Consider the following 15,407-nt stretch of genomic DNA (forward strand, 5'->3'; position numbering starts at 1 on the left):
TAACACAACTCTGTAATTACAATGTTTACAAGAGTATACATGTATTTATAATGTACTTACCCAGGAGTAAGCCATTCATGTAAAGCGAAGTGAATTGTCTTATGACTTTGTACTTACAATGTACATAAGGAGGTGGGAAAACTTTTTTTCAGATGACTTTTCTTCAATGGATTTGCCAAAGATTCATATTCACAACCATTCAAATTCAATTTCCATTTCAGAATCAAAGCAATAACTATTTTAGTTAGTAAAAATAAGTAAGACAGGGTGGTAAGCAAGCTAGCTAGCATTTCCCCCTTATTCATTAATGTAGCAAGCTTGCGAGGATGAGTATTCGAACACAGTACTGTCTCCCTCCGGCAGGTTGCATTTTTCTCATTGTTTTGTCCAACAAGCAACTTTCACATGCGCCGAATACAAAAGGTTACCGTGAAATGCTTACTTACAAGTCCTTAACCAACAATGCAGAATTTTTTAAAAAGTAAGTAAGAAAATATTTGTGAAAAAAATAAGACAAAATAAAAATAACCTGAAGTAAGAAAAAAATAACACAAGAAAATAACAATAACAAGGTTATATAACAGGGGGTACCTTACCAGTCAATGTGCGGGTGTACAGGTTAGTCGAGGTAATTGAGGTAATATGTACATGTTGGGGAGTAACGGATTCCATCCAATATGTTACATGTAAGGGTTACAAAAAAACGGTAACTGTAATTGGTTACCTCACCAGCAAAAATATTGTAATCAGATTACAGATACGTTTGAAAAACTAGATGATTATTTCCAGGATTAACTTAGAAATTTAGAAAGGATGTTTGTGAAAAATAATCTTTGACACTTCTCTGTTTTCTCAATGACAATCAAATCAGCATTGAAAAAAGGCACACGTTTAAGTTTGTTCCACCTGAGTGAGTCTGACCACAAGTCAGAGACCACCATGATGACACACCAAATGGTTTGATAGATCGCGGGAAAAGAGCTACAGTCCAAGCTAGGTCTTCCAATGGTGCGACTGCTGTCGGCATCCAAAGATTATCCAATTTAAATAAACGCTTGGAGGTAAGGATGACAGCAGTGGTGTAGTCTACGGCGATACTGATATCACTTATTATTGATATCTACATAGAGCATTGATGTGAGACACACTACTACTCTCTCATTTAGCTATTTGCGCTTTACGGATTGTGGTTGTTGTGGATGGCTGTTCACAAATCTAAATGTGTATTTGAACCAAATAATGGTTGAATTCAAGAAATTTAAGCTGCTCATTGTTTTCGAAACCAGTCGACAGCCAGTGAAAATGTGCTCTTGCAACAGCTGCATAATGCGGATCCTATGGAATTAAAGTTGGGCTTTTATTGCGCAATCTAAGTCATGCTGATAAAAAAAAAAAATAGGCCTAATGGACACATGCTCAAACTCGCACACTTTTGATAGACTAAAGGGACAATCTGTAGTTGCTACATCCATTTTTGTACTTAATGTTGATATCATGTATAGTCAGTCCTTGCATCCACAGCTCTGTCTATTAATCTGAGAGTGGTTACATTTCTCCAGGCCCATCCCTTAGATTTGTACCAAAACAGAAGCTGGGCAGCCGTTTGTTATTGTTTCTTTGGGGGAGCTGCATATTATCAAGATATCAAAGTGTCACCAACAAAAAGTAAACAACAGGCCTATAGCAAATGCAGAATATGCATTCATTCAGCGCTTTTTAGTAGTGCTCAAAGCATGCCATTCCATGAGCGCAGCGTTATTTTTTCGAATCAGTGAGCCCAATCAGTTCTCCATGACAACAAAATCATAAACAACCGAGTAGGGCTGGCTAATAAATCCTTAGTTTTGAGTTTATGCTCAGGTAAAACAATTTGGCTAATCTATACTTCCATATTTCCAAATCCTATTCTTGAAGATCAAGGGAATGACTGGAATCCTGATAGACGTTGGTTTATAATGTAATGTTATAATTTAATTGTATTATTTTATGTAGTAGAAAACGATGGGTTGGAAGAAGCCTACATAACAACCCATAAAGTAAAATGTAACATCCATATATGGCCAGGTATGTAAACTTTAACATTGATTTATCCTTCAATAGATGTCGTTCAATTGGTAACATACATTTTAGTCTTCTTCTAATGCCTCTTAATTGTAAAGTAATCTAAAAGTAACGGAATGTAAAGATTACGTTACTGAGTTCAGGTAATCCAAAAGTTACGTTACTGATTACAATTTTGGACAGGTAACTGATAATTGTAACGGATTATAAAGTTACCTACCCAGCCCTGCATGTTGGTAGAGTAAAGTGACTATGCATAGATAGTAAACAGCGAGTAGCAGCAGTGTAAAAAGGGGGTCAATGCATACAGGCGGGTAGCCATTTGATTAACTGTTTAGCAGTCTAATGGCATGAGGGTAGAAGCTGTTAACTTAGGGATAAGGCCCCTTTTTCTCCATTTCCGCCTGAGTGACGTGCCCAAAGCAAACTGCTTGTAGCTCAGCCCTGAAGCCAGGATATGCAATAATTGGTACCATTGGAAAGAAAACACTCTGAAGTTTGTAGAAATGTTAAGATAATGTAGGAGATATAAACACAATAGATATGGTAGGATAAAATCCAAAGAAAACCAACCAGAATAAAACAATTTTGAGAGACAATCCTCTTAGAAATGCAAGAGAAAGCTCATATTGTAAAATAGCTCCATGGATTCCTATTGCTTCCACAGGGTGTCAGCAGTCTATGTTCAAAGTTTCAGGCTTGTAACTTCAAAAAAGAATAAGAAATAACAGTTTTTGTATGAGGACAGGTCTTAGAAATCCATGTCATGGTGCGCCATGATGAAGTTGCGCACCTGCTAAAATCGTTTCCTATTGAACATACTTCTTTCCCAAAATAAATATCATAGTTTGATTACATTTTAGGGTGTCTGAGGAGTAAATATAAACGTATTTTGACTTGTTGAAACAAAGTTTAGGGTAGATTTTCGGATTCTTTTCTCTTCAAGTTGAACGAGTGGATTACTCAAATCGATGGCGTCAACAAAACAGACTTTTAGGGATACAAAAAATGATTTTATCTAACAAAATGACACTAATTTTTATCGCTGGGACCCTTTGGAAGACAAATCAGAGGAAGATTTTCAAAAAGAAGTGAATATTTAATCTTTATATGTGAATGTATGAAACTGTGCCGGTGGAAAATATATTTTGATGTGGGTCGCCGTCCTCAAACAATCGCATGGCATGTTTTCGCTGTAATAGCTACTGTAAATTGGACAGTGCAGTTGATTAACAAGATTTTAAGCTTTCAGCCGATATAAGATACTTATATGTACCTAAATATTTAATTGCAATAATAACTATTAGAATTTATTTGAATTACGTGCCCTCCAGTTTCACCGGAAGTTGTCCCGCTAGCGGGACACCAATCCTTAAGGAGCCTTTTGGACCTAGACTGTGCACTCTGGTACATCTTGCCATGGGGTAGCAGAGAGATCAGTCTATGACTAGGGTGGCTGGAGTCTTTGACAATTTTTAGGGCCTTCCTCTGACAACATCTGGTATATTGTATGGAGGTCAATGAGAGAGTGTCGAATTTGGTCAACAAAAACATGAATGGCTTATTTGCTACGTGAGGTTTATTTGATCGAATAGAAGTTTTGTGTGCTTAAGTTGTTACGGTGTACTGATATAAGTAGGACACATGACATCCCGGAGGGAACTTTGAGAAAAACACTAGTTGTCGTGAGATGGCTATGCATATTCATGGCATGATCTAGTAGCATAGTATTTCTCTCCACTGAATACAGGCGGTTGACGTCAACAACCCTCATCGAATATTCAAAAAAGGAATACAATAATGAGATGTATCTACCAATCGAAAGAAAGGATAGGTGGGAGCTAGACAGCCCGCCGTGCCGCTTTGTGGAGAAACGACTCCCATTATTAGGGCGGAGAGACATGCATCTTGCAGTGTATCCATGATCTTTGCTGCGGAGGAGAGTGTGGAGGTGAGAGGTCAGTGTGATGTCATTTTCTGCTGAACTACTACAAAATGCCAAAAAAACTCAAAACATTTAGTAACCTTTTTGTTCACTATTTAGTTTATTTATTTGCACATTCAAACAAAGAAAATAAGAAGTCAGAAGAACGCTAGGCTGTCCCAGAAGTGACAACACACTTTTTCACTAGTGATGGAAGTTCGGCTATTTTTACTGACTGGGATCTTTTCATCTCGTTCATTCAAAAGAACAAATCTTTCAACTCATTTCATTTATTTGATTCAGTAATGCCCAGAGCAAGCAAGAGTTGACAAGACCTCCTACTAGTTAACATGAACTAAAAACCCTAAAGAATCATGATTTCACAAGCCTCTCGCGAGGGAGATTAGCACAATATAGTTTGTGAACAGCAGCAGCCGGTCAAATGATTAGTTCTTGAGTTCGAGCTTGTTGAGCAGAGGCAGGCTGTTTATGTTTTACAAACCTGTGTTCATTGATAACATACGGTAATCAATTAATTGCATTGATTAATTATCAGTAATCAGTTCTGAAGATTTATTTTCCTGCGCACTTATGATAGACAGTTGGTGATCTTCGGAGCAGCTGAGCCGGAGGTATGCATATGAATCCGTCTGTATTCATTGCGGAAAGCATATTGAACGAACGACTCAAATGAATGAGTCACTCGGAAAAACTAATCATGATGTTCGAGTCAGTGAAAATGTTGAAAAAATTGTGTTGACATTGTCCCAGGGCCTAGCAAGCTACATTAATGAATAATGGAGAAATAAATGCTAGCTAGATAGCTAGCTTTTACAACCCAGGATGTAAAGTTATTGCTTTGAGTCTGAAATGGGGAATTTCATTTAAATTGTTTAAATATGAATCTTTGTCAAATCTATTAAAAGAAACAGCAAACTGTAAAATGTTCCGTCCTTATTTTTCCTGGTTGCCTATTGTCTGCAAATGTTGTTACATTGTAACTACAAAGTAAAGCGCATGTCACTTCACTTTAAATTAAGTTTCTTGGTCCTGGATAAGTACATTGTAAATACATGTATATACCTTGTAACAACATTGTAATTACAGAGTTGGTTGTTAAATATTGTAAGTTCAATGTAACTCAAGGGTTATACTCATGTTCTCGTGTCTCCTAATTTATTCTGGTTAGCCTGTTGTCTACAAAGACTGTTATATTGTAACCAAATAGTAATTATAAAGATTATACCCTACTGGGTTTCACGTACATTCAGTTGCTTGCTCCTGGGTAGGTACATGATAATTACTAGTTCGACACTACACTTGTCCACATCCTATGACTCGCAGGGTCCCCTTTCCTCCTAGCCGGCTTGGCCCTCCCCTCCTGCCTTGGCTGAGTAACTCATTGCGAGTTTACAGAATAGGCTGCGGGCAGTCGCGAAAATGGAGGAAAACTAAACTTCCAGAGGACCTATCATCCTATCACTCACTCCTCTCACTTTCTCATCCTCTGATCCACTGCGAAAGCCCCTTTCTATCACTCTAAATTTAAAGCTTCTGCATGTAACCCTAGGACACTTTCTCACCTTCTCCTCCCTCCTCAATCCTCCACCCCTCCATCCCCTCCCTCTCTACGGACGACTTTGTCAACCACTTTAAAAAGAAGGTTGACGACATCCACTCTTCATTCACTAGCAGATTGAGTCCACTTTCCCACTCATACAGAACTACCCTACGCCTTGACCTCTTTCTCCTCTCTCCAGATGAAATCCTGTGACTAGTGAGGTTCGCCGCCAGACAACCTTCCCGCTCGACCCTATTCCCTCTTCCCTTCTCAGGGCCATCTCTGGAGACCTTCTCCCGTTCCTATTCCCTCATCAACTCATCCGTGAACACTGGCTGCGTCCCCTTTGACTTCAAAATGCGCTCCCCTCCCTAAGAAACCAACATTCAACTCCTCTGATGTCAAAAACTACAGACCAGTATCCTTTCTTTCTTTTCTTTCCAAAACACTGGACCATGCTGTCTCTGACCAACTTTCTCTCTCTATCTCTCCCAGAATGATCTCATTGACACTAATCAGTCAGGCTTCATGACGGGTCAAATAACCGAGACTGCTCTTCTCTGTGTGACTGAGGCTCTCCGCCTGCCAAATCTCTGTTCTCATCCTCCTTGATCTATACGCTGCCTTGACACTGTGAACCATCAGATCCTCTCTCCACCCTCTCATGGCTGGGAGTCTCAAGCTCTGCACGTTCTTGGATTTCATCCTACCTGGCAGGCCTCTCCTACAGGTGACGTGGAGAGGATCTGTGTCTGCACCACATACTCTCACTACTGGTCTCCTCAGGGCTTGGAACTAGGCCCTCTCCTCTTAACTCTCTACACCAAGTCAATCGGCTCTGTCATATTCACATGGTCACTCCTATCATTACTATGCGGATGACACTCAACTACTTTCTCCTTCCCCCCTTCTGAACACCAGGTTGTGACACAGATCTCTACGTGCCTGGCAGATATCTCGTCTTGGATGTCGGCCCACCACGTCAAGCTCAACATCGGCAAGATGGAGCTGCTCTTCCTCCCTGGAAAGGTGTGCCCGCTCCAAGACCTCCCATCACAATTAACAACTCCACGGTGTGGGAGACAAGAACCTTAGCGTGATCCTGGACAACACCCTCTCATTCTCTGTCAAAATCAAAGCATTTACTCGCTCCTGCAGATTCATGTTCTACAACATCCGTAGATTAGGACCAACCTCACACAGAAAGAGGTGCAGGTCCCAATCCAGGCACTTGTCTTCTCCATCTGGACCAGTACAACTCGCTGTTGGCTGTCTCCCCGCTTGTGCCATCAAACCCCAGCATTTTATCCAGAACGCTGCAGCCCGCCTGGTGTTCAACCTTCCCAATTTCTCTTTCCATGTCAACCTGCTCCTCCGCACACTCAACTGGCTTCCAGTCGAAGCGCGCATCTACTACAAGAACATGGTACTTGCGTATGGAGCAGCAAGAGTAACTGCCCCTCCCTACCTTCAGGCTATGCTCAAACCATACACCCCAACCCGAGCACTCCATTCTACACCTCTGGTCACTTGGCCCTACCACCCCTACGGGAGGGCAGCTCCTGCTCAGGCCAGTCCAAGCTCGTCTCTGTCTTGGCACCCCAAAGGTAGAACCATCTGCTTGAACAGAGACTCCCTGCCATCTTCTGAAACCCCCCTGCCCCGCAGCAGATGGTGACTGCATCATGTTATGAGTATTCTAGGGAGTTCTATGGTAAGACTCGAAAATAGCTGTCTAGCAATGTTCAACAACCAACTTGACAGAGCTTGAAGGATTGTGCAAATATTGTACAATCCAGGTTTGCAAAGATGTTAGAGACCTTAGAGACATACCCAGAAAGACGCGCAGCTGTAATTGCTGCCATATGTACATTATTGTACATGTATTGTGAACACTTACAGTACCAGTCAAAAGTTTGGACACACCTACTCATTCAATGGTTTTTCTTTATTTTTACTATAACTTTGTTTCTACAGTTTTGTATTACAATACATTCCACACATTAGGAAAAACCTTCCTAATATTGAAACACCTTAGAAATATTGAAAAAAATTTTTTATCTACAGTACCAGTCAAAGGTTTGGACACAGCTTTTTCTTTTTTTCTTTTCTAGATTGTAGAATAATAGTGAAAACATCAACACTAGGAAATACACATATGGAATCAAATAGGAACCAAAAAAGTGTTCAACAAATCAAAATATATTTTACATTTGAGATCTTTTAAAGTAGCCACCTATTGCCTTGATGACAGCTTTGCACACTCTTGGCATTCTCTCATCCAGCTTCACCTGGAATGATTTTCAGTCTTGAAGGAGTTCCCAAATATGCTGAGCACTTGTTGCTGCTTTTCCTTCACTCTGCGGTCCAACTCATCCCAAACCATCTCAATTGGGTTGAGGTCGGGTGATTGTGGAGGCCTGTCATCTGATGCAGCACTCCATCACTCTCCTTCTTGGTCAAATAGCCCTTACACAGCCTGGAGGTGTGTTGGGTCATTGTCCTGTTGAAAAACAAACGATAGTCACTAAGCCCAAACCAGATGGGATGGCGTATCACTGCAGAATGCTGTGGTAGCCATGCTGGTTAAGGGTGCCTTGAATTCTAAATAATCACTGACGGTGTCAAAAGCAAAGCACCCCCACACTATCACACCTCCTCCTCCATGCTTCATGGTGGGAACCACACATGCAGATATCATTCGTTCACCTTCTCTGCGTCTCACAAAGACACGGCGGTTGGAACCAAAAATCTCAAATTTGGACTCATCAGAACAAAGGTCAGATTTCCACCGGTCTAATGTCCGTGCCATGTTTCTCGACCCAAGCAAGTCTCTTCTTCTTATTAGTGTTCTTTAGTAGTGGTTTCTTTGCAGCAATTTGACCATGAAGGCCTGATTCACACAGTCTCCTCTGAACAGCTGATGTTGAGATGTGTTTGTTACTTGAGGCTTTACTCTGAGGCTGGTAACTCTAATGAACTTATCCTGTGCAGCAGAGGTAACTCTGGGTCTTCCTTTCCTGTGGCAGTCCTCATGAGAGCCAATTTCATCATAGCGCTTGATGGTTTTCGCGACTGCACTGAATAAACTTTCAAAGTTCTTGAAATGTTCTGCATTGACTGATCTTCATATCTTAAGTAATGATGGACTGTCGTTTCTCTTTGCTTATTGAGCTGTTGTTGCCATAATATGGGCTTGGTATTTTACCAAATAGGGCTATCTTCTGTATACCACCCCTACCATGTCACAACACAACTGATTGGCTCAAATGCATTATTAAGAAGGAAATAAATTCCAATATTAACATTTAAGAAGGCACACCTGTTAATTGAAATGTATTCCAGGTGACTACCTCATTGAGCTGGTTGAGAGAGTCTGCAAAGCTGTCATCAAAGCAAGGGTGGCTAGTTTGAAGAACACTTTTTTGGGGTACTAAATGATTATTTCATAGTAGAAAATAGTAAAAATAAAGAAAAACCCTGGAATGAGAGGTGTGTCTAAACTTCTGACTGGTACTGTATGTGAATTAGATTTGCAAATATGTCTAAAAACATGTTTTCAGTTTGTAATTATGGTGTATTGTGCGTAGATGGGTGAGAAAAACAATCTATTAATTCACAACCATCCTAACAGATTCAGCCCACTGGGCACACTACGACGTTTCAAGGTGGACATTTTAGTCAAAGTGAAAAAAAAAGACAGCCATCGAAAAGCACAACCAAATTCCAATTGAAAAACAATGTCAGATAATTTGTATTTATACAACTTAATGTGCTATCACTGTGCTTCCTATAATAGCACAACCTAACCACCTGGATTGCATTTTAATATTACATTAAAAGCAGTGGTGGCTGGTGGCACTTTAAATGGGGAGGAGGGGCTCATAGTAATGGCTGGAACTTAATCAATGGAATGGTATCAAACACATCAAACACCTAGTTTCCATTTGTTTGATACCATTCCATTCACTGCATGCCCTTGCCACTGTTTCGGTAAAAAGCTGAAGGATGGGACTGGAGAAATGTAACCAGTCTCAAATTCATAGACAGAGCTATGGATACTAAAATTATAGTTTTACGCATGTTTTGTGGCTATACAGGACAGTGTTTGTTTACATATACTTTGTTTACAAACATTGGAGTAAAACAAGCTTATATTCGAGGTTCTGATTGGGTACGACAGTTGAACGAAGCTAAAAGTTGTATTCTTCAAGAATGAATGGGTACATACAGTTGAAGTCGGAAGTTCACATACACTTAGGTTGGAGTCATTAAAACTCGTTTTTCAACCACTCCACAAATTTCTTCATAACAAACTATAGTTTTGGCAAGTCGGTTAGGACATCTACTTTGTGCATGACACAAGTAATTTTTCAAACAATTGTTTACAGACAGATTATTTCACTTATAATTCACTCTATCACAATTCCAGTGGGTCAGAAGTTTACATACACTAAGTTGACTGTGCCTTTAAACAGCTTGGAAAATTCCAGAATATTATGTCATGGCTTTAGAAGCTTCTGATAGGCTAATTGACATCATTTGAGTCAATTGGAGGTGTACCTGTGGATGTATTTCAAGGCCTACCTTCAAACTCAGTGCCTCTTTGCTTGACATCATGGGAAAATCAAAAGAAATCAGCCAAGACCTCAGAAAAAAAGTGTAGACCTCCACAAGTCTGGTACATCCTTGGGAGCAATTTCCAAACTCCTGAAGATACCACGTTCAATAGTACGCAAGTTTAAACACCATGGGCCCACGCAGCCGTCATACCACTCAGGAATGAGACGCGTTCTGTCTCCTAGAGATGAACGTACTTTGGTGCGAAAAGTGCACATCAATCCCAGAAAAACAGCAAAGAACCTTGTGAAGATGCTGGAGGAAACAGGTGGAAAAGTATCTATATCCACCGTAAAACGGCCGCTGAACAGGAAAGAAGCCACTGCTCCAAAACACAAAGATCGTACTTTTTGGAGAAATGTCCTCTGGTCTGATGAAACAAAAATAGAACTGTTTGGCCATAATGACCATCGTTATGTTTGGAGGAAAAAGGGGGAGGCTTGCAAAAAGAACATCATCCCAACCGTGAAGCGCGGGGGTGGCAGCATCATGTTGTGGGGGTGCTTTGCTGCAGGAGGGACTGGTGCACTTCACAAAATAGATGGCATCATGAGGAAGGAAATGAGGAAAGAAAATTATGTGGATACAATGCATGCAACATCTCAAGACATCAGACATCAATCAGGAAGTTAAAGCTTGGTCCCAAATGGGTCTTCCAAATGGACAATGACCCCAAGCATACTTCCAAAGTTGTGGCAAAATGGCTTAAGGACAACAAAGTCAAGGTATTGGAGTGGCCATCTGAAAGCCCTGACCACAATCCTATAGAAAATCTGTGGGCAGAACTGAAAAAGTGTGTGCGAGCAAGGGGGCCTACAAACCTGACTCAGTTACACCAGCTCTGTCAGGAGGAATGGGTCAACAATCACCCAACTTATTGTGGTAAGCTTGTGGAACTCTACCCGAAACGTTTGACCCAAATTAAACAAATTAAAGACAATGCTACCAAATACTAATTGAGTGTATGTAAACTTCTGACCCACTGGGAATGTGATGAAAGAAATAAACGCTGAAGTAAATAATTCTCTCTACTATAATTCTGACATTTCACATTCTTAAATTAAAGTGGTGATCCTAACTGACCTAAGACAGGGAATATTTACTAGGATTAAATGTCAGGAATTGTGAAAAACTGAGTTTAAATGTATTTGGCTAAGATGTATGTCAACTTCCGACTTCAACTTTATCATGAATTTATAAGTCCAGAAATGTATGTAGCAACCGCTGATTGCCGCTTAACTTTAAGCTATTTACTGTATTATGTACAAAAGTAATAGTGAATTGTGTTTGGTTGACAACACAACCAAATATCAACATTTAAAGGAGCTGTATCTAATGCTTGGATGGTTTCATCTGAGCCACAATTTTTTCACTTACATTTTTGATTTAATTGGAGACGTGATTCCAACATATAATTTGTTCATCTGTCGGAAAGTGAATAGGCTATTTACTGTATTGCAAAAGTAATATTGAAGGAGATGTACACTGAGTGAACAAAACATTAGGAACACCTTCTCTTTCCATTACATAGACTGACCATGGGAACCCGGGGAGTGCAACTCAATATTAGGAAGGTGTTCCTAATGGTTGTTATAAACTCGGTGGTTCAAGCCCTGAATGCTGATTGGCTGACAGCCGTTGTATATCAGACCGCATACCACAGGTTTGACTAAACACTTATTTTTACTGCTCTAATTACGTTGGTAACAAGTTTATAATAGCAATAAGGCACCTCGGGGGTTTGTGATATGGCCAATACACCACGGCTAAGAGTATATCCTTATCATTTTCTCATTCTTTTATGAGCCTGATCATTTTATTATGCATAAGCTCAGTCAATATGATTTCATGGCGTACGCCCACATACTTTAAATTGTGGATAAAAGTGCTGAAATAACAGGGTAATATCCGGAAAGTAACAGGAAACAACAGGGAAATAAGACGGCAACAACCAGATACGAATGTGGTATACAGAAGATAGCCCTATTTGGTAAAAGACCAAGTCCATATTATGGCAAGAACAGCTCAAATAAGCCACGAGAAACAAGTCTATCATTACTTTAAGACATGAAGGTCAGTGAATTCAGAACATTTCAAGAACTTTGAAAGTTTCTTCAAGTGCAGTCGCAAAAACCATCAAGCGCTATGATGAAACTGGCTCTCATAAGGAGCACCACAGGAAAGGAAGACCCAGAGTTACCTCTGCTGCAGAGGAGAAGTTCATTAACTTTAACATGCTTCCTCCCCTTTCCATGATTATATGATTGACAAGGAGTCTGACCTCGTGATTCAACAGGTCCTGAGACAGAGGCTTCACTGCTACCTCCTGCACCACAAGGTTCCCCTGGGCATCTGAGATACTGCACAGAACAAACAGAATTCTGTTATTTTTCAGAATAATTCTTTAATAATGAGAAGCGTGCCAACCGGGTAACATACTGCATGATGGCTAACTCTCACTAGCTAGTTCACATCTGCTACAGTATATGTCTATGACAGGTCATACGAGGTTATAATGTCTATGACAGGTCATACAAGTTTATAATGTCTATGAAATGTCAGTCATAAGAGTTTATAATGTCTATGACAGGTCACAAAGGGGCTATAATGTCTATGACAGGTCCTAAGGAGGTTATAAACATCCCTGAAGTGGTCAGCACTCACTGGAAGAGCTTGACGCTGGACCTCAGCTTCTGGTCGACCACGTCATCAGACGCGATGCTGTCCCTGATGTCTCGTCTCGTCTCTCCCAGGTGCTGCTTCATCAGCTTCATGGCCTCCTCGGAAGACTTCTCATCGTCACCTTCCACCACGCTAACCTGCGCCCGTCCCCCTCTTTCCCTGTCACGGATGTCCTTGGCTAGAGTCATCCCCTGCAAAGAACAACAACCGCTACAACATCAACCTTACAGAACGGTCAACTTTCACGATTTTTCTACCCCACTGAGCCATTGGAACCACAATCCAGTCTTCATTTAATGCTTTTCCATTCTGTAAGCGCTAGGTTTATAGGCAGAGGTCTTTCTACTTAGGGGTCTTGTTTGAATACTTAAAAAATATACCCTTTCTCACTTCTCTTCCTCGTGGTTATCACTGATCTTGTAAAGGAGTGCGTAACTGGCTGCAGGGAAGTCAGGCGCAGGAGAGCAGAAATGGTTAGCAAACGGAGCCCTTTATTGAGGCGAACAAAACACGGCACTCAGAAAACTAAACACACACGGGTTACAATAACCCGCCGCAAACCAGCCTGGAGTACACATACATTTACACATTACAATTCCACACAGACATGGGGGGGAAACAGAGGGTTATATGCAAGACGAATAATGAGGGAATGCAAACCAGGTGTGTGGGAAAACAAGACAAAATAAATGGAAAATTAAAGGTGGATCGGCGATGGCTAGAAGACCGGTGACGTCGACCACCGAACGCCGCCCGAACAAGGAGAGGGACCGACCTCGGCGGAAGTCGTGACAGATCTGATATGCCTGGAGGTGTGAAGGCAATGTAGTTTGACCCATGATTTCACCTATCACACATTCATTATGTACCAAAGTAAAGAAAAAACTAAAAATGCCACCCCTCCACTGTTTCAGTTCCTGAAAACTTGGGGCGGTAAAATCCTGATGCACAGATGGGAACTAAACTTTCCCGAGATCTGTCCATTTTGCTCACAGCATTTAGATGAAGAAATTGTCACCCATAGAGTTATGTTCAACTAGTACTGTATTTCTCTATAGCTGTGGTCTAAAATGTCTCCTTACCTTGAGTCTTTCCATACGGTTGCTCTTAGGTCCGTTCCACTGGATGATGAGGTTGCCCAGGTCAAGCAGGAACACATCCCCCTTGTTGAAGCTGCTCCAGCTCATGTCCACCTGGATGGTTGGATGGATGGTGATGGAAACGGTGATGGATGGGGATGGAAAGGACACACAGATTAATTTCATTATAACATTCCCTGAATTTTATTAACAATATGATACAAACAGCAACAGGAGAGCAGTTGTCGAATTGAGGCTTTTACTCGATGCTGACATGGTTATATCAAGTAACATAGGGGGTACAAAGGCACATTCCTCCTCATATTTGTCCTGTTTTTAAATTTTCAGATGTTAAATTCATGACTAAACGTAATTTCTAAGCCCACGTTTTATCATTATTATTTACTAAACGATCGGTCAGAGGTATTTGGCAGAGGGGGCACACTAACTGGATCAGGAAAAGAGTATCCCCCTCTATTCTCCCTAGTAAGTGGTTCCTTCCAAGGTGCACGGAGCAAAGAGATGCTTAGTCAGGTCACTAGATACTTTATTGACTAGTGAGTGCCCTTATCGTCAGTGGAGGAGGAGAGAGAGAGTGACACACACACAGCGTTTTACTTGATTTTAGCTGACGGAGGTATGCTTGTAAATTAATTTTCTCAATTTATGTAGCCTATTGATTCCTTCTTGATGAATAAATAAAATGTAAATGTTGTTTCTCTTTAATACTAGCCACCTAGCAATTTTATGAAGTTGGCTTCAGCTAACCAGCTAAATAGCTTCCCAGTCTCCCAACCTCATAACTATGCAAACTCCTAAGGCATAAAACTTCTTAAACAATCAATGTGCATCATTCATTAAAATGACAATTGAACAGATAAAGAGGTAAGCTTAGATACGTTATCAAGACAGGAAATATATACAGTGCATTCAGAAAATATTCAGACCCCCTACACAATACCCTGTAATGGCAAAGCAAAAACAGGTTTTTCGAAATTAAAAATCTGAAATACCTTATTTGCATAAGTAATTCTGATTTTGAAAGGAACACACCTGTCTATATAAGGTCCCACAGCTGACTGTGCACGTTAGAGCAAAAACCAAGCCATGAGGTCGAAGGAATTGTCCGTAGAGCTCTGAGACAGGATTGTGTCGAGGCACAGATCTGGGGAAGGGTACCAAAAATTGTCCGTCTCATTGAAGATCCTCAAGAACACAGTGGCCTTCACCATTCTTAAAAGTAATAAGTTTGGAACCACCTAAACTCTTCCTAGAGCTGGCCGCCCGGCCAAACTGAGCAATCTGGGGAGAAGGGCCTTGGTCAGGGAGGTGACGAAAAACCCGATGGACACTCTGACTGAGCTCCAGAGTTCCTCTGTGGAGACGGGAGAACCTTCCAGGAGGACAACCATCTCTGCAGCACTCAATCAGACCTTTATGGTAGAGTGGCCAGACGGAAGCCACTCTACAGTAAAAGGCA

General features: G+C 40.9%; 1 protein-coding gene across 1 annotated transcript in view; it reads right to left on the bottom strand.

Moving 5' to 3' along the window:
* LOC120057741 (villin-1-like) overlaps positions 1–15,407 on the bottom strand; it is a 28,556-nt gene that overhangs the window by 894 nt on the left and 12,255 nt on the right. Inside the window, exons 6-8 of the mRNA XM_039006220.1 lie at positions 13,931–14,041; positions 12,831–13,039; positions 12,448–12,526 (exon numbers count right to left, since the gene is read on the bottom strand). Coding sequence (XP_038862148.1) covers positions 12,448–12,526; positions 12,831–13,039; positions 13,931–14,041 — 399 coding nt within the window. The remainder of the gene's footprint in view (positions 1–12,447; positions 12,527–12,830; positions 13,040–13,930; positions 14,042–15,407) is intronic.

This window comes from Salvelinus namaycush, chromosome 13, assembly GCF_016432855.1.
Source record: "Salvelinus namaycush isolate Seneca chromosome 13, SaNama_1.0, whole genome shotgun sequence".
In the NCBI taxonomy this organism is placed as follows: domain Eukaryota; kingdom Metazoa; phylum Chordata; class Actinopteri; order Salmoniformes; family Salmonidae; genus Salvelinus; species Salvelinus namaycush.